The sequence below is a fragment of the Hippocampus zosterae genome, chromosome 6 (genome assembly GCF_025434085.1).
Source record: "Hippocampus zosterae strain Florida chromosome 6, ASM2543408v3, whole genome shotgun sequence".
NCBI classification, from domain to species: Eukaryota; Metazoa; Chordata; class Actinopteri; order Syngnathiformes; family Syngnathidae; genus Hippocampus; species Hippocampus zosterae.
This window is the reverse complement of record NC_067456.1, coordinates 11785512-11805860: the sequence shown is the minus strand read 5'-3', so window position 1 is coordinate 11805860 and position 20349 is coordinate 11785512. Positions and strand designations below refer to the sequence as shown.

The 20349-nt window shown below is 40.9% G+C and overlaps 1 protein-coding gene across 1 annotated transcript in view; it reads left to right on the top strand.

The window, feature by feature from the left end:
• pip5k1bb (phosphatidylinositol-4-phosphate 5-kinase, type I, beta b) overlaps positions 1–19983 on the top strand; it is a 29979-nt gene extending 9996 nt beyond the window's left edge. Inside the window, exons 2-15 of the mRNA XM_052068432.1 lie at positions 556–657; positions 1182–1250; positions 2337–2467; positions 4278–4395; positions 5858–6010; positions 6457–6756; positions 12925–13127; positions 13302–13385; positions 14373–14421; positions 14555–14639; positions 15376–15537; positions 16285–16411; positions 18579–18702; positions 19199–19983. Coding sequence (XP_051924392.1) covers positions 1182–1250; positions 2337–2467; positions 4278–4395; positions 5858–6010; positions 6457–6756; positions 12925–13127; positions 13302–13385; positions 14373–14421; positions 14555–14639; positions 15376–15537; positions 16285–16411; positions 18579–18702; positions 19199–19201 — 1608 coding nt within the window. The 5' untranslated portion in view covers positions 556–657 and the 3' untranslated portion in view covers positions 19202–19983. The remainder of the gene's footprint in view (positions 1–555; positions 658–1181; positions 1251–2336; positions 2468–4277; positions 4396–5857; positions 6011–6456; positions 6757–12924; positions 13128–13301; positions 13386–14372; positions 14422–14554; positions 14640–15375; positions 15538–16284; positions 16412–18578; positions 18703–19198) is intronic.
• The last annotated feature ends 366 nt before the right edge of the window (positions 19984–20349 follow it).

Below are 20349 nucleotides of genomic sequence, written 5' to 3'. Positions count from 1 at the left end.
CCTTTGTCCGCAAAAGTATTCTAGAACCTCTGAGCTATGGCACAATTGACACTGGTCACGGTTGCTCCAAAGTGAAATCCACATGGAAAACCATCGTTGGTACCTGGATGTAAAAAATCGTCGGCACCACCGGCCCTAACTATGAAGTCATTTTAACTGATCAGACACGGTGTGCCTTTTCCATAAAAGACTCATAGGCAATATCACACGTTAAGTTGCCCAATCACAAATGAAAGAAAAAAAAAGATCAGTCGTGTATACCATGAAAGAATCCTGGCCATTCTTAGTCGGTGTGTGCGGAAAAGGCCAAAAATGTAGTTGAGCTTTTCTGCCTGTCAAACTTCTTCTGGTATATAGTGCCGTAAACTTTTTGTTCTGCTGTACATGTGGACCCCATTTCCAACATTCTCTGCTGCTCTGCTCCTTTATGAACTGTTATCTTTTAATTTGTGGAAACATTTCTCTCCGCCCTCATACTACCATTTCCGGTGGCTGTGAGCATGACCCCCCCCCCCGCGTGCGCCTAACTATTTTTATATCTCTGTTTTTAATCAGGTTTCTGACAGACATCTCAAACAGTGGATAGTCATTCAACCCGGCAATCCGGAGATGTTACCGTAATATCTTCCGAATGGACACAGCTTTTCTTTAAGCAAGGTAAATATTCCGCATGAAACTGAAAATTCAACTGTAAACTGGTCTGGTCTCAAATTGCTTGTTTCAAGTCTTGTATGAGTCTTTTAGCAGGGCAATAAAGTAAGAGGTGCTTCCAGACATTGTCAATCTTGTGATTGAGATGTTGCCGCGGCAACCTTGTCTTATGCCACTCGGAGCCACCCTTTGTTTTTTTTCCCCGGTTCCACCAGCTCTTCTAAATACAGTCACACATATTAACAAAGATGATGGTTCACACTCACATAGCGCCGGTCAACAACAAATGAATGAATTCACAAGTATTACTAAATATCAATATAAATATTCCCTATTAGATGATTGTTATATTCTAATAATGATTGTATTTTAAAACCCTGGTATGCTAGAGGAAAGAGGAGAGCAGATTCAGAATCGGCACACAACCCCCCAAAAATCTAGAAAAATTGCCAGCGTCTCTGATCCGGAAGATTTGTAAAGATTTGCCAACCAGTGTAATAAGATTCATGCTGAGTGACTCTTTCTTTCAGATGTCAACCACAACGGAAAATGGGATTGGGGCTGCTTGGAGTTCCAACAGAGAGAAAACATACAAGAAGGTAACAAAGTTTGTCTTGTGATGCATGAGCCTTACTGTTTTTTTTTAAACACCACGTGAACTGCCATCTTTATTTTGGCTAAAAACGTCCAAGAGAATTCTCCCCATCAATTTGTAGAAATGCTTTTCCAACCCATCATATCCCGAATTTTGCACTGCTTACATGCCAGAGGTCAGCCAAGTGCTGGTTACACTTTTGACGTCACCGCTGATGTTAACCATTTTTTTTTTCTCCCAAGATGCCACTGTTACAAGGCTTCTCTCAGTGACTGCCACTGTTCGCACTAGACATACTGTAAAAAGTGGTCAACGGTCATCTTGTTACCCGCGCAACAAGACTGCTTAATTGTTTGTGTACCTTCCTCTGAAGCAGTTTGGTCCTTTGCGTTTTTTAATACTTTATGCAAACTAATTTGATAAGTGTTTTTGTACAAGGCCATTTATGATGGACGACAAGCCTAAAAAGGAAATAATCAAATTCGAACCACTATGTTCCAGGGTGAAAATGACATCATCCTAACATTTTTCATGAACATTTTCACATTCTTAATCCGAAAAATAATCATCAGTGAATTTGTCGATTCATTCATTGTGTTGATTGTGCGGAACTCAATGTTTACGGATTTTTGTCTCCACACAATTGTGGCAAAATGGAGTGCACTAGTTTCTCATTTCTAACGGAAAACAACATGACGTTAGCCAGGGGAAGTTCTGATACAGGACTCAATCTGCTCGATTGGACTCTGCCGTTCCCAAAAAAAGAACTATGGTCAATATACACTGAGGATGGGGATACATGAAAACATGATGGTGTACTGGGAAGATCATTTGTGCCACTCATGGCTAACTCATTTCACTTCCTACATTCTGCTTCATTTCCCCGCCTCTTGATGATACGATATATGGTAATACGTTATGCATGATGTATGTCCCACAGTTCCAGGCCACACTCTCTTAATTTGCTGTTTGGGCATTGCGATTTCATCTCTTATGATTCACATTTTTCAGGAAGTGCAGTTTGTAGTTCTGCTTGCAATGGGGGACACCATTGTGAGGGTGTAATAACAGACTTGTTTTCTCTTGCAAGACGACGTCATCGGCCTTAAAGGGCGCTATTCAGCTGGGCATCGGCTACACAGTTGGAAACCTCACCTCGAAACCTGAGAGAGATGTGCTTATGCAAGACTTCTATGTGGTGGAGAGCGTCTTTCTACCCAGGTCGGCTTTTGCATATTACCAACACAGTAACATGTAGCCGATGAAGTGTCCTTGACGTGCGCAATTTTCTGAAACGCTGTTTCTATATTTTTCATGAAACGTTTCTTACGTAACAGCCAGACAATTGTATGAACCCAAGGTTATGTCTTTAGAAGAGCCGGTGAATCATACAGCACCGTTAAATTGTGTGTAGGTGGTAACTGGCTGCTCTTTGGCTACATCGTTTTTTCTGCTGCAAAGTAAATGAATGGAAGTGAGGAAACCTGCAGTTTGATATTTTTATTCAACCCCTCATAAAATGTGTAATAATCATATTTACTTGAAGATGAAGTGAGGCCAAACATGAGAAATGCTGCTCCCCCAAACCGTTCTAGTATATTATCCTTCCAATTTACAAGACACGGTATTTTTTTTTTTAAAAAGGAAACCTGATATTTTATACCCATACCTGTGTGTGGTCTTATAGGTATGTATGTACAGTATATATAGGAAATATCTCAATATATTGATATTTATATATTCGATATATCTATATAGATAGATATCTAGCAATACATTTGAACCACAGTTTTACCTGGAAATGTTTTTTCCCCTTTTTATGGTGCACCTGCGTATGCAAACTCCATGCAAACATCCTGTCACCTGATGTCCTTCTAAATATTGACCTTGATTTTCTGTCTCACCAAGATGCATGCATGGCTGGGACTCACTGACATATTTGTTGTTGAATACAAATAGTTTGAGGCGAACAATTAAGCTTTGCAGTGGAAAAGCTAATTATGGGAGGCAGAGCGGGGGAAAAAAAGCGCAAACACTTTCATTTCTCAATATGTGACCGTCTCGATAGGGAGCTGACTGATGGATGTGCTTTTTATGTCTTTTTTCTTTCCATCTAACACTCTCATGTGGTTGTTGTTGTTTGGGGCCCTGTCACTCTCGCTCTGGATCACGCTAGATGACACTTCACATTCTCTCTTCATCCTTGGTGATGACGGCCAAAAAACACCCACCCACACAAATACACGCACTCGACTCAATAATTAGACTGAAGGAAGCATTTCAGAGTGTGCGTTGCTAAATTGTTTCCATGAGAGGCCTTTGCTGACTTTTTGTCATTGCCAATTGTTCTTGTCATGACACACCAAACAGAGCAGCCACATAACACTTGGGAGTCAGGTGTAGTATTCCACAGCCGTGTCTTATTTGTCCTCTTATGGAATATAACAACAAAACAAAACAGCCACTATGTAACCTCCTCACCAAGAAATCGATTGAATGATTGAAGTACAATGTTTACCAGCTTTAAAACCACTGTGGAAGACAAATACATTTCCCAATGCAGTCATTTGATCCTTAAGGGCACGAGAATAGTACCGAAACGGAAGGCTTTTGCACTGTTGCGTTTCCTTGACATTCAGGTTAGGTTAGTTACAAAACAGGATTGGGCAACATTTCTGGGAAAGGTCAGCTCTAGTATTACATTTGAGACACGTTATTATGTTTTTGTGTATGTTTTGTCAACCCCGTAGGGACACAAGACTCATATATTAAACTGTGACGGTTGATGGTGTAATTGGAGAATACACTCGATACAAATGAATGACGGTTCCTCATAATTGAGCTAACTTTGCCTGCTCGTTTACTCATGATTGAAAGGCAAACAATGTCCACATTATGCAGTTGGAAATGCCTTGAATGCACTTCTGATTCTCTTCACGTAACTTGCCTCATGCAGATTAACGAGATGTATTCTTGTGTTGTTGTTTTTTTTTTTCCTGGTATCTCGGCTGGGGTTTTTTTGGCATCCCAGTGAAGGAAGCAACTTGACCCCGGCACATCATTACCCCGACTTTCGCTTCAAGACGTACGCACCACTGGCCTTCCGCTACTTTCGGGACCTGTTCGGCATCAAACCTGACGACTACCTGGTAAGGCCTTGCTGGCATCAAGGATGGTTTTATTTCTTAAATTGATCATTTTTGTGAATCGTCTAAATCCGTTGAGAAAATTTTAGGGGGTGTCAGGTACCTTATCATCGAGTTTTCACAAGGTCTCCCGATCAGTCCTTCCATCTTCCGATTGTAAACAGCCCTGCGATTGGACGTGTAGGACGTCTGTCTTACTTGTTGTTATTGGTCGCCCCGTCCAGGCCACGCCCCTTTCCGTTTTTTTTCATCACGAGCCATTGCCATCCCTGTGGCATCCCACCAAATGTTACATCACTAATTCAATGCCAAAATGTAAAAATACGTTTTGGGTATTTTTTGGGGGTTAAAAATAATATCAATAAAGGGCTTCGCGCACCTCCTCAGTCAGTGTCAAGGCTGTGGGAAGGATTTCGCTATGATAAATCGCCACTAAATGGCAGGAGTGGCTTGGGTGTGGTACGACGATCCTTTGTCACGAGGTGACATACGGGAAGCAGCGTGGTGTTGAGAACGGGGCCAAATGCCGGCAGCTAACGCTACGACAGAGCATTACAAAGTTCATTCAACGTTCATGAAAATTTTATTCATAAGTCATGCATCAGTGCAGTGTTTATCTTGCAATAAGTTCTTATTTTCCGATCAAAGTGACCTTTTTGTGTTATGTTGTTATTTAATAAGAAAGCCCTGTTGAGAAATTTGAGCTATCACAAATGAAAAAAAAAAAAAAGGTAACATCAAAGTACTGCTTGAAATGCATCACAAAAAGCTCTTTTTCTCAGATTTTTTCTTGGAAAGTATTTTCAAGAAACATACCAATGGTCAGCTGCTGTTTACTAAAGGATGGTAAAGTAGAAACATTGTCACTACCCAAATTTCATACTTTGGTTTCACGTGTTTATAAATACCTTTTTTCCACAGTGGTAAATATTCCAAGACCTTTAATTCGTTTTTCAGATTCTGCTTGTGACATGTCACAAGGTCTCCCAACATAGTCTTCCACCGTGTTTCAAAACATTGATTTGTTTTATAACACCAGCTGTACTTTTGTGTTCGTCAACGACTGCACAAGAGAGAAAGAGATGACGCCAGTGCATTGTAGCGTGCAGCTTGGAGAGGCTCCTCGTGGTTCGCATCCATGAGGGGGTTCAAAGATTCAATCGCACTCGGCAAAAGCAGTTGACCGCCGCGTATTTGTGGTTTGGCACCCGCAGATATGAATATTCATTTTTTTCTTCCCCATTACTTTTCAAGATCTTAAGAAAAATAATTTAAATTCTTATTTCTAATTATTTAAAAAAATCAGTTAACCCCTCATTCGTCATGGAAAACATATTTGCGATGCTTGCATTAGCTTGGTGTGGAAGAACATGACCGCAACCATCAACCACAAAAAATGGCAACTCTGAGCTCGGCCTGCTCTCAAATCCACAAATAACTGATTTGGTTGATGTTTTTTTTTCAGTACTCATTAGTCAATGAGCCTCTGATTGAGCTGACCAACCCCGGAGCCAGTGGATCTCTCTTCTACTTGACCAGCGATGATGAGTTCATCATTAAAACAGTCCAGCACAAAGAGGCTAAATTCCTCCAGAGGTTACTTCCTGGATACTACATGGTAAGTCATACGCAGAGTAAGTTCGTGTTCCAATTGAATTTCACTCTATAAATAAAACTGTAAAATAAATGAAACAAAGTACTGTAAAATCCTATTTGCATTAAAAAAAAGTTCTCCTGATTGAGCTTTTTCGACATTTACCAGTACCTAGGCAGTACTTAATTGTATCACCGATTTAGAACACATTTCATACAGAATATATCTCAATATGCCTCCTATATTGTAATTAAAAGTACAACATTTAAACACAAAACAGAGATTTAAAAGCTAAGAAGTAAAAAAAATGGCTGACTAAAATGAAAATGTGTACAATGAAAGAATAAGCATGCTTTGAAAAATAACATCAGCTTTCAACCTGGGTTTAAATCATTGATAAAATGTAGATAGATGAGTACTGTTCTCACTCGTAGCTTTCACTTAATTTCTTGGCGTCTGTCACCTCACAGAACCTGAACCAGAATCCACGCACCTTACTCCCCAAATTTTACGGACTGTACTGTATCCAGTCGGGAGGCATCAACATCCGCCTGGTGGTTATGAACAATGTGCTGCCTCGCTCGGTTAAAATGCACTACAAGTACGATCTGAAAGGATCGACGTACAAAAGACGAGCGTCCAGGAAGGAGAGAGAAAAAGCGTGTCCGACCTTCAAAGATCTGGACTTCCAGGACATGCACGAAGAAGGGCTTTACTTTGATGCAGAGACGTACACCAATCTGATGAAGACTCTGCAGAGAGACTGCCGGGTAAGTGGAAATACTTCCACATGCCAAAGCTTTTCCTCACTGGAAGGAATGCTGATACAGACCTCAGGTGATTTTTTTTTTTTTTTTTAAATCAGCATTATCAGAATTCCTTCGTGGGTCACGTCATTTCTGTTGAAATGACTAAAAAAAACATTTCACCACATCAGTCTTCTGCCAGCATCGGGCTGGGCGCAGTTTAAAAGCATGTCAAAATCAGGGTTGTCAAACTCAAGGCCCGGGGGCCAGATCTGGCCCGCCACATCATTCTATGGGGCCCGCGAAAGCAAATCAAACTTGTCAACTTCTATTATGATTGCTAAAATCTGGGCCAAACTTCTCATATGTAATAAATAAAAAGAGATATTGTAAGTATTTTCTTGTAACCAAATCCCTCATTACAGTAACTTCAATCAACCATTATTCTTGACTTTTTTAAATGCTTTCACAGTCATAACGGCCCTCCAAGGAAAACGGTCACTTCAATTTGGCCTGCGACAAAAATGAGTTTGGCATCCCTGGTCTAAATGAAATACACCCATATAAATAAGTCACACAAAAAAACTAATATCCTGAATGCTTATGAAAAAAATAGTTATTGAATTAGGATACTAAAGTAACAATTAATTTAAACATCAATAATACATCTTATCACAAGAACACCATAGCTACAGTGAAGCATGGTGGTGGCACCATCATGCTTTGCTACTGCACCTGGACCTGGGGCCTTAGAGCGTCAGGAAAGGCCTACTCGAACAGCTGGAATTTATTTGGAGTTAGTTCGAGGGACATAGAATTGTATATGGCACATGTTTGCTGACTCCCATTTAACCTGAGTGAACATAATTGCTTAATTCTGAACACACCCACAGCCAGTATATAAGCTTGTGAGCACACATGATGTGCAACCACATGATTTCAGTCCTTTATTTGGACTTCCCCTCTCGAAAAGAAAAACAAATTAATTCACTTTAGTTGTTGTTCAGGTTGCAGGCAACACTGATCGTGAAAAAAGTTTTGAAACGATTTATCTTGGTCACCTATTTATATAATACAAAAAGCTGGTATTTGAACAGGGGTGTCTAGAATTTTTAGACTCACTTCATTCATTCATTCATTGGTTCATTCGTTTACATTGTTCTGTATTTAGAGCATCGTATGGCTTTGGTGGTTGTTGTTGTTGTTGGATGAAGAGAACTCCACGTGCTTACGAAGTACTGCGTGTTCTGTCTGAGCTCCCAGTTCTCCCTCGAGCCTGTGCTCTTTTCTCTTTGTGGTTCTCTTTCAATAAATGACATCTCAGCAAACATGGAATGAGATTAAGACATGAGCCTGGTAGCGTGAGATACTTCGAGCTCAGTTTAAAGCCATGCGCTTGTTCAGTGGCAAGGAGAGTATTAATAGATTTGCTGCCGAGCTTTTAGTTCTTGAATGTTTTCAAAAAGTCGCCATTTCTATGAAACAATCTAGCACCTAATCTAAAGGGTAAATAATCAACCCCCCCACCCCCTTTGCCCCCAATGAATTGGATTACATTGTGCATTACAACTGATTTCAGGCCTGTTGCTCTATATCGGGCCAATTTGTCCCATGACTGAACATTTTCATATTGTGTGCAAGTTGGAGAACTTTTGTTATCAACTAGCGTACATTAATTGAACGACATGGTCAATGTTGAGCAGTTCATGAACAGAGCGACGTTGCAGGTATGTTTAGTAGAGGTTGAGCACAATTATCTTCGGAGGAAACAAATTCAGGTGACGATTGTGAGATAGCTCCTGAGCTTATGAAGCTTCCCATGGATCATTAACCACATCATGCTGACTTTGTCCACACTCTTTATTTTCTTTTCAATGTTTTCAAGCCAGGATGACATCCTCCCCCATCTTGCATAGTCAGTGTTTTCTTAAAGTTCAATCTGACACGATACTTGCCATGTGCACGCACACGCACACACACATGCATATGTTTGCTCGCTTCAGCAAGGTTTATGCCAACGCTGCTCCAAATTAACAACACTGGCAAGTGTGTTTTTTTTCTTTATCTGTCATGGTCAACGTTATCCATGACTTTTCAAATGTACTGCTTTAGAAAACAAAACAAAAAAAGGCTTCATTTGAAATTGTTATTTGTATTTGCATATAGCCCTGAACAGCAAAAAATTATGAAATTTTTATTTAGTTTTTTAAAAATATATATCTGTGAGGCCCAGTACCAAGTAGCCAATCTGCATACGAGTCGTCGGGGGGGCCACTGCTGAATGCAATCTGTCCATTGCTGTGGTGTCTATAGCACAAATATAAGGCAATCGGTTGTTCGAGGCTAACCACAGTTTGTTATTTTCACCTCTTCCTGTTCTCGCCTCCTAAGCGGGAAGCAAAATGCAATCTAAGCAGAATGTGTGTGTCCATTTCCATGAGTAAGCAGCTCAGCCCGTCAGCCCAGGAGAGTCTGGTCGACCAAAACACAGAGGGGAGGTCAGCGGCCGCCTAGCAACGGGGGGTGAGGGGAGTGCAAGGAACCAGGAGGGAAGGCAGACGCTGTTTTCCATAAAAGTGAATTACTGATATCATTTGAGGTCTTTGTGCGGAACTAGGATGAACTCAGAGGGACTATTTCCCCCACGTGCCCAGATATAAAATAGTAATATGCTATTGAATTACTTTGCAGCCAGTATATACTGCTGTCATGCCAAGAAAATTCATGTAATTCATGTTAAATGTGGTTGTATAGGTGATGAGACTTTTGAAAGGAAAACATTAAGGAAATAAGTAGGCAATTTTCATTTTGTTCCATGTTGCGTACAGATGCACGATCAAGGGTTGAAGGTAATCTCTATGTGCCCACTTTGCAGTGGACAACTTTACATCACCTGGAAGTGGAGATCTTGTATTTATTTATAAACATACTTGATATTACATACTTGCACGCTGCACTGACTCCAGCGAGTTTTTTACGTTTCCGCTATGAAGACCGGCTGCCTCTCCTGTGGTGAATTTAAAGGCAATGAAGGGAGCCGCTTCGATTGGCCAGGAATCAAGTCGACTGTGTTCACTCCCACAACGGCGCCAACACCCATTTCTGCGCCCATCTACAAAAATGCCCAAAGAAATAAAACTCCACCGTTCTCCGGTGCACAGTTAGACCACATTTTTTGCCAGACTTGCACTGGGCACGAAACAAGGGCCCAAGGTCTATATCTCAATTGTTATTTTACACAGCTATTGATTTCTTTACAGAATTCATCCATCCATTTTCCGATCCGCTTATCCTCACAAGGGTCGCGGGGCATGCCCAACCCCATCCCAGCTGTCTTCGGGCAGTTGACGGGGAACGCCCTGAACTGGTTGCCAGCCAATCGCAGGGCACTCAGACGAACAACCATTTGCGCAGACGATCACACCTCGGGACAATTTTGTGTTCCATTAACCTGCCATGCGTGCTTTTGGAATGTGGGAAGAAACCGGAGTACCCGGAGAAAACCCACACAGACACGAGGAGAGCATGCAAACTCCACACAGGAAGGCCGGAATCGAACCCTGGACCTCTGCACTGTGAGGTTGAAAATCCAATTCAGTAATTTATCCCGTATGTAGCATTTTATGGAATCCTTTTCCCAGGAGAAAAATAGCACCTGATCCAGTTTCATTTATTATTTGAGAACACCCAGTCGAGAGGATATTAAATTCTGTGCTTCCCTGAACAAGAGGCAGATCCAAATCTGATGAATAATGAATATCTATATTTTTCAGACACTTTCCTGGGATTGCATCTGCAGTCCGTGTTAGCACATCCTCATTTTTGTGGCTTCAGACAGCCACATTTGCCCCAGAAGCAAGGAGAATATAAGAATGTGAGCAATGTATTCATGCCCATGCGAAGCACGCAGAAGCCACACCAACCGGCATAGCTCCTTAATGGATCAGCCTTCCTACTTCAGATGTTAAAAAAACTCCTTTTGAATTTTCCCTACCAAGCTGAAGGTGGTGGAAGCGACAGGGACACGGTCCGAAGCGCAAAAAAAACATTTACATGTCAAACACAGGTGCAGTCGGTATGTGTTGTCACGTCATGTCTTCAAACTCGCATTGTCTGATTATTTTACAAAGCCTTGCACAACAAATGGTAACGTTAGCATTGACTTGAGAGCCAACACAACACAAAAGGTGTCTTAACTTCACATTATTTTAAAGCTCTAAAGATGTTCAGTTGGAGTTTCCGTGACAAGGACAAAGAGGCCGTAGATTTAAAAAAAAAAAAAAAAAGGTCGCAAAAAGTAAGAATGACTGAAATGACCTTGTCGCAATTTACTTCCTTACCAGGAAGCCATGACTTCTTCTCTTTTCTAAATGGCAACAGGTGGATACACCGATTTATTTAACCTTCCGCCATTTAATGCAGGAGCCTTTCATTGTTTTGCTTGTCTATATACTGAATATTGCTGGCATAGCCTCCTGATTACCAGGAAAAAAAATGTTGTCCAATCACATTTATTTTGAAATTCCCCAATCTATGTGAAGTAATTGGATTACTCCAAAAGAAATTTTTGAAATCCCACTACATTTTTTAAACAGGCTCAAATACACTTAAAACAACTCAAACAACACTTTAACGTGTTCATAAGAGTCTTATAATAAAAAATGCCAACAGCATTTCAAGACAAAATGTGTTTGATAAAAGTATTACTTTTCCTCTTCCCATAAAAAGTGCTTGCAATGAGGGAAGCCATTTTCTTACTTTTTGTAACCCCTCCAAATTTGGTATCATTGGAAAGCACTGAATGTCCTCTTTAGAGTAACAAAAGGAGTTAATGCGATTGGATGCACTGGGTGGGAGATATTTAGGTTCACAAATGTCCTCTACAGAGGACAAATTTGAACTACTGGTAGTTCAGGAGGATATAGAAAAGAACAGTAAACTAATTCTAATTCATAAATAATTCCCATGGCACCCCTGATAATCTCTCACAGTGTGCCACAGCACACTGGTTAATAGATCGCTGACTTAAGTCAAAGGTTTTTCCCAGAATCTAAAATTGCTGCCGTGTTTTTTTTTTTTTTGTCCCTCATATATCAACATGATTTATTCAAAATCTTGGCAACAACAACTAGATAAACAGAGTCGTTTTCTTTCTGCCATTCCATCTTGATTGTGGCCCTGGGAAAGCCAAGGCCGGGGCAAAAACGATGCCCTTTCGTAGGCAAACCAGTGTATGTGTGAGAGTGTGTTTCCAGCACGGCTGCAGTTTGAATAAGCCAGGGGGTGAAGGGATGCAAATCCTTGATATGGAAAAGTTCAAAGCTTTGATCAAAGCCTGACTGTTTGTTTTTCACTCATTTGCCCTGTTTTGTAATTCCATGCGGGCGCGGGCACGTGCATGACCCACAAACCCGCAAAAGGAAGTTTGCATTCGCGTACACGTGTCGTGGTCTTGCAATAAAATAAGTGCTCATGGGAAGATGAGAACGAAGGAAGTTGACTTGGAAGCACAGAAGCATCTTTCTTTAAAATCTGCTGCATGTGTGTGTCACGCTCTTTTGTTCCTTTCAATCCGGGTGAGTAAGAGAAATGTGGTCTCTACACAGAAAGTGACAAAATCTGAGTCTTGTTTCCCCCCCAACCAACTTCCTCATTTGGACTTCCAAGAAAAAAAAATGCACAAAAAGGGGAAAAGGCGCGACAAACGACCTCTTTACTACTTCGGTCAATGATTATTAACCCCAACAATCCCTTAAAAGTGGGTCAGCCGCCTGATTGTGATGGTGTGGGCTTACTTGGTCACTCTTATCGCGGTTTCACGGTCTAGCTCCCACCTCTCACCTCACTCACGGTTGGCTCAATGCGCGCTCTATTTTAGCTCCTCAAAGCCAAGCAAGGAGGAGACGAGATGTCGGGAGACTTTGGGAACTGGGTGAAAGGCTCCTCACAAGGGTCGGTGTGTAACACTTTATGGAGAAACACCTTGTTTATTTGGCTCCAATCCGGTTTGAACAGAAATTTCCTCCTGGCGGTCCCGCCGGCCCTTTGAGGTGATGACGCATGTAGCTGATGTTGATGTATGTGTGACATTACGTGCTGTGGTCGGAAACTTGTCAAGTTTGGAGAATCTGGAGAATAAGAGAGAAAATTATTATTTTTTGTATCACACGTGTCTACTTGTTATCATTTTAGGTGCTGGAGAGTTTTAAGATCATGGACTACAGCCTGCTGTTGGGTGTCCACGTCCTGGACCAGAACCAGAGAGAAGGGCTCGAGCAGGGCCAAGCGGGGGGCGACCGATCCAGGCCTGTGGGCCAGAGAGTTCTCTACTCCACCGCCTTGGAGTCCATCCAAGGGGACGGAAAGGCGGCTGAAGCCCTTACCACAGACGACACGTGAGTGTGGGCTCAGATGGAGAACGCACACATTCACACCATGTAGTCTAGCCTTTCACACCTTCGGATTTAATTGCCACCACTGTCCTCATATTTACACTGGGTGCATGTTGTTTGATCGGTGCCCAAAAAAAGAAATTTCAAGTCTTGTCTAACAATGTTATATGTCTCCAGCATGGGTGGCATCCCGGCCAAAACACACAAAGAAGAGAAACTGCTCATCTTCCTTGGCATCATAGACATTCTGCAGTCATATAGGTACAGTGGAATGTAATGGATACAAATGCCAGCTATGCAACAGGAATTCAATAAAGAGCCATACTGTCAAGTCAGTCAGTCAGTCAGAGCATTAAGTGCAGCACATATATATATATATATAATATGTATGCGTGTGTGTATGTATATATATCGCTTATATATGTGTATGTATATATATATATATATGTACTGTATGTAGGTATATATATCTGTATGTATGTATACATGTATGTGTGTATAGAAAAAAATATACAGTATGTGGTGTATTTTCAATTTTTTTTTTTTTTTTTTTTTTAAATCTGGGGTTTCAAGGTGTGGAAAAGGTCTTGAAAATACCAAGCCCCCTTGGTGGAAATAATAATGCTACATTTGGATTGAAACTCCCATTGAGCAGTTTATTATTCTGGTTTCTAGTTTCTAGTTTAGTCTCACGAGCAAAAACATGACAATCTCACTTCTTCACAACGAGAACGCACGATAATAAACACATTAAAAAATGCGGCTCTGATAGTCGCTGAAAACAGAGCATGATTATCTGATAGTTGCACTCACCAAAAGGTTAAACTTTTTTTTTTTTTTTGCTAAGGTTAGCAACTTTTCAATTTTTGAGCAACTTTTACTTTTTTCCCCATCCGCTGGTTTGTTTTATTTTTGGGGGGAGGGAAGAAGAGCATGCGGGAATGGAGAGCGAGGCCCTTTTAGCTCATAAGATGTCTGTGAATATAAAAGCGGCACTTGTAGTCTCGGTGGCTTGCTGAGGTGAGATCAGCTCCAGTGGGATAAATACCCCCGACCCAATTATTTTTTAAGACAGCCCCTTAAATGTAAAATGTTACATCATCCCAAACAAGGTTGTACTTTAGCTATACTAAACTATAGTTAGTGGTGCCAAAAGGGATCCCGTCTATGATTTGATGAAATGTCAAAGAAAAACTTTTCATACAGGAACCTTTTATAACAACCTTTTTTTGTTTGGTCTCTCTACAGATTCATAAAGAAGTTGGAACATTCATGGAAAGCTCTAGTGTATGATGGCGTAAGTCCATGACCGCATACTGCCTGACAGAGCAGCTTTTCTTTCCTGTTTTGTCTTGTTTTTTTTTTTTTACGGAGTCTTTTACTGTATACGATCATAAAATCAACTCCGAAACATTTTATTTCTGCCCCAGGATTCCGTGTCGGTACACCGGCCAGGTTTCTACGCCAGCCGCTTTCTCAAGTTCATGAGCACTCGTGTCTTCAGGAAGACTCAGCGTAAGTTTGCCTTTCCTGTCACAACGCCGTCATCTAATTGACCGGCGTGCCGGAACACTATTGTGAAATTAACCAGAGGAATAGTTCCTGGTATTGTCTTCCTGATCATGTGCTTGCTTGTTCTCAGAAAAAAAAAATGTGAGGCATTTGGCCAATGGCAAGCTGAAACCTTTTTTTGTGGCATTCCATCGAAAAAATATTCTCATTTTTAGTCGAATGAATGGCTACAATTTGTAATGTACGGTCAGTGGACACGTGTTCAGCAACTGTTAGGGAAATATTTATGATAGGAGTTGTCACGGTTGTAGTCTGCGAAGATACTTGTCGTATTTTGGTTACCTCATTTGATGAAATTAGAATAGTGGCAGAATTGTCAATATTTAGCAAGTACATGTATTTGGTCCAAATGCATATTGCAGACAGATAAAACCAAAAATGTTGACAATGTCTCGTCAGGTCGAATGATGTTTTTGCACCACTTCACAAAAATAGCGTTTCTAATTTCAACTCAGATGAGAGCTTCTGAAGCCGATTAATAGATTGAGCCACTCTCATGCAGAGATGACACCAGCCATAGACATATCCCGCATTATGCAACCAATCATCCGGGACCCCTGTGGGAACGAACTCGGCCGAAGTGACGATGTGAGAACTTAGCAAAGGTATCAGTCTGCACTTCAGTCTGATTTCTACCTCCCACCCCCACCCCCCACTTTTTTATTGCATACATGTGCAGAGATTCGATTTTCCCCTTCAAAGAAGACTCGCACATCAATCCATGCTCTGAAGTCGTCCTCTCAGGAGATCCTTTCATCGCAGGTGGATGAGAAGGATGAGGGCATGAACAGAGGGGACCGGCGGTGGGGGGCTCGCAGTCTGGCAAGTCTGGATGGACAAGGTACATTAAAAACCGTGTCATGAAAGCGGAGCAACCTTCCTGTCTGCACAAAGGTTATCTTGAATGCTACTCATAGAGGAGCTTAATGTTTTGTCGTTTCATCATCAGTACACCCTGAGGTTGACTTTTATGGACCATGACAAGCACTTTGGTGGCCCATCAGCAGTCGCTTAATTATCCTGTAAAAACATTGCATAGGGAGTGATTATATAGTTGAATTGCGTAACACTAAATTCCCCCCCAAGTCATTTGAAGACACTTTTCAAATGGAGCAGTTTAGGAACATTAAACACCTTACGGCCAAGTCTAGGCAAACAACTGTTCACTTTCACATTCAAACCTATGGATAACTTTCAGTCTACAATGAAGCTAACATGCCTGCTATGAGAGGAAGCTGGAATAGAAAACAAGTTGAAATGACAATTTAGTCTTATTATTTCTGTTAGATAAAGCCTTCAGTAAACACACTACACAAACATGGCTTCAAATTCCAGTCACTCACCTTGTTTAACTAAATTCTCCAAAGCTCTACAATGGAGCGCTAGCTAGCATGTCGGTCAATACTGAGCACGACGGAAATAGCACAGTCGAATAATTAATCCTGGTTCATGCATGCTTATAATCATTTATTTATACAATGTAAGACTTTTTACACCATATCCTGTGATTGAATGCAGCCCTCCTGTGAACACTTCCATTTGCTGTCCCCTGGTGATTATTTCCATTGTGTGACGTTTGTGTTTCTAGCCGTGTTTGGTTCATATCAGCTTCATGAGCTGGTCCCCGCCAACTCGTCCTACTTTAAGGGCTCCTCCATGGGCACGCTATCCTCCTCCTCCGTCTTGGTCGGCGTGGACAACCAAACAGATGAAAGGTATGGCGCCGTCAGGACGTCCCGATTTTGCTTTTGGCCAATGATGTCACGTCAGCTATCCATTTTCAATAGCGCTCTTTTAATAAAAAATAATAAATACATTCTCCCAGCCACAAAAACGATACTAGTTTTCTATTTTGCAGTTATTGATAGTACTGACATACTTGGAGCTGTACACACCTCTCACTACACCAGTCACTTGTGACTGTATAAACAAGTTGCCGCGTCGTGGTCGATGAGTCCAAAAGTAATAATCACCATTCACCTCTAGATGACTGGCATAGCTTCATTGCATTTGCTCCTGGTCTTATTCTGCTCTATATTACCATGCCTAATAATTATTTTGTGGATTTGGAATGACATGCAGAACATCCGGAATAATAACATATTAAGTGAGTTGTTTTTTTGTGGAAAATAACTGCACAAAATGAGTCGTGAGAGTTTTGTGTCGTCTTTTAATGTGAATTTTTATGCATGAGAGCCTTTTGCCCTTGGAAAAAACAAAACCACAACATGTTTTTTTTAACGGTTCAAATCCTTTGTTGTTGAAGGCTGAATTGTTTACACATGCACTGAGCAAAAATGTATGACGCTAGCACAGCGTCTTCTAAATAGTATATAAGTGCTTCTTATTGTCATGGTGAGCAAAGATTAGAACACCAGCCAGGGCACCTCTCATTTTTATTTGTAGAGAGGATATTGTCTTGGCTGCCCTGGCTTGTCTTTGTCCCTCCACCAATGCATGTTTGCCACATTTGCAAAGTGGCTCGTCAAACCCTTGTGAGCAAAAAAACGACAACACGCTTTTTCCTCTCTGTTGCTTTAATTCTCTCATGGCTGACTGCCCCGCGTGAATGTAGTTTAGTATTTTAAAACATAACACAACCAGGCCCTGGCCTTGAGGACCAGAAGGAGGACATGTTCATGTGTATGCAGGGGGTGCGGGTGTTTTAATAGGCGCGGTCGCACATACACATGTCACGCTCTCACGCCATCGTCGCTTTTGCCTTTACGTTACACACGTCCAGTTGGCAATAAATGCGTCACAGATGAGATGACTCAGTGCCTCCAGAATACATGAGCACTGCATAGCACTCTGTTCTGTTTCGTCCGTGAAGGTGTCGCCGCTCTTTTACAGGGTTTGGATTACCTCACTGAGTTTTAGTGTACATCATGAAATATTCATGCTTGTGTTACATCAGAGGCTACAAACTTCCTTGTGATGGGTTCACCTCTTGTCTTTGCGAGGCTACAATGCGTGTTGATCCACCAGCCTCTTTTTTAAAAGAAGTGGAAGCTTTCTGGGAGCCATGCATGGAAAAAGGATGCAACATATTTAAGTGTAACACTTGCGTATGTTAATATTGTTACTCTTGGTAGTATGACTTTTGGAGGCAAAACCATCAGTACAGCAAAATACAATCTTGTACTGGAGTGTTCAGGCTGAGCTCGTGCAAGCAAAACAACTCCTCTGCTTCCCCCTAGTGGATCAAAGTAGAGCGCCACGAAGTGCAGCACAGACTTCCAAAGCATTGGACTACAAATTGTACACCTTCATATGTAGCAGTTGTCATTAATAGAAATGAAGGGGAGCAAATATGACACAAGTAGAAATGTATGTGCACGTATTCAGGGTGCACCATTTAATCCTGGTCTGCATCACATTTTAAGTGGAAATCTGGCATATTGATGAACAAACGGCCAGTAAAAGCCCAAGTTCCTTCAAAATAAAGTCTAACAAAGTTATTAATTTTTATTTTAATCACTGCTCCAAATAATTTCACCTATCTTGTCCAAATACTATTTCAGTTAAATTAAAGTGAAAGAAATAAGAGGCAGAACGGTCAGGAACAGTACCGGTACCTCAAAATAATATAGCTCTTTTTCTTTGTTGCCTGACTAATAGTTTATAGAATTATATTTTTCTGCCAAATGTTGGAATCAACATCGACCTAAAAAACCCAGATCAGTTGGCCCCTAGTTAAATTATTTGTAAATGTGTGAACTCTTGAGGTTGAACTTTTACTTCCACAGCAGACAGGCTGACCTTGGTGGTGTCAGTCTCGTTGACCACACGCTCATAAAAAAAAGTGTTGACACAGCCGCCGACATGGCATGCGTGCTATGCGCTTCTCGATATGAAAGGCGACCATTTCTTGGGTTTTAGAGAGGACGCTGGATCCAGCTCCACATTCACACTGGAGGACAGCGCCATCTGCCTGACGTCCGAGCATAGCACCATGGACGTGGACCTAGACCGCGATGACGGATCGGTTCTCGACGTCTACTTGGTCAGTTGGGACACACAAAAGTGATGCGACCGCATCGGACGTAGGCGTATAACCTAACATTGTCCGAGGGCTAAACAAAACCCCTTTTTGTTTGGTAGGATAACCGATACAAAATGGCCGATTCGTTCATTTACATTTCTCTACGATTTGAGAAGGAGCGAGTTTGCGTTTGAAGTTAAAAAGTTAAACAAGTACAGTTTATAAAAGCAACTATACATTCTTTTTGAAAAAAATATATTTAAATGTTGATACAGTAATACATAAATATTTCAATAGACGTGAATGCTTTTGTAAAATTTGTTTATATTTATTTTTTTACATGACCTAAATTAAACAATCATTGAATGAGACAAAATGGTTAATTGTGATCATAAACTAGTAATTTTATTATTTCTGATTTCAAACATTTTTGAATATTACTATTTACATTCAACCAATCCATGAAGTCCATCATTGGTTCCAATATTCACAAATTTTTTCTTCTCGTGTGTTGCAGTGAACTGAAGTCCGTCGAACCCTCCACAAGCTTCATTCTCAGTCCGTTTTGTTATGCTACTCCTGCAGTCATGTTGCCACTTTTATTGCCAACGTGAGGTTGACAGTGAAGAGACGTCACCTGAATGGACATCTTGTGACATCACACCGTGTGATGAAGACGCTTTTTAAGACGTTGCGTTTCATGTATTTCATAATGAACCCCCCCCCATATATTTTAGTCTGCTGAATAACTTTCCAGCTCCGTTAGTTGCTGATCTGATGAAATGTTTACAGTGGAGCCACAGTGATAGGTCAGATGCTCACACAGTCTGAGGTGACAGCATCCCAACTACCTGAATGCCAGGGGGGAGGAAAGACAGAGGAAGACTGCACCATCTCCCGATGAAAGAAAAAAAATGGAAAACTGTTAGGACTCGAATAAGAAGTGATGCATAGCAGGGTGGAGTGGCTCACAAGAGCACAAACTTGGAAGAGCATAAACATGCTCTTTTCCTTCTGGACTTCTGACTGCTCAGTGACCTCATAGATTCTTTTGATAGTTTTATTTGTATCATAGGTCTTTTCATACTGCATAACGCCTCCTCTTACAAATCATCTTGATGCGGTCTGATAACTCTTCATCAGCTATTTCCAACTCTAAATGTTGAATCACTGGATCTTGTGAGTCAATGCCATAATTTATTATATAAATCAACATTTTACCATTTTGCTGAAAAGCATAAATCACATGAAGACAATGCATATTTATAGAGACCCCTCTGAATAAAGTGACGTCAACAATCAGCATCGAACCTTTTCTTTTCCTCTGCCAAGTTTTTTTAAAGACCACATTAACAAGAATTCTAGTGTCTTGAGCAAATTTGTTTTCATAAGTGTTTATCAAACTTGTAGTGCATTGCATTAATAGAAATGCTACACGTTTCTGAAACAAGATGGTTTTGTCATTATATGTTAATAATTGATTCATTTATGTGAAGACACTGTTAAATTTTTCAAAATAACTGGAAATCAGGTAAATATCAACATGCCTCCTTTACTTCTGTAAGGTTTTGCCGCTGTCTAAATTTTGAAACTATCATTTCTACGTTTCTAGTCAATCACAATGTCCCATCACGAGTGAGCTATTGGCTACTCATCAGTCCTTAAGGG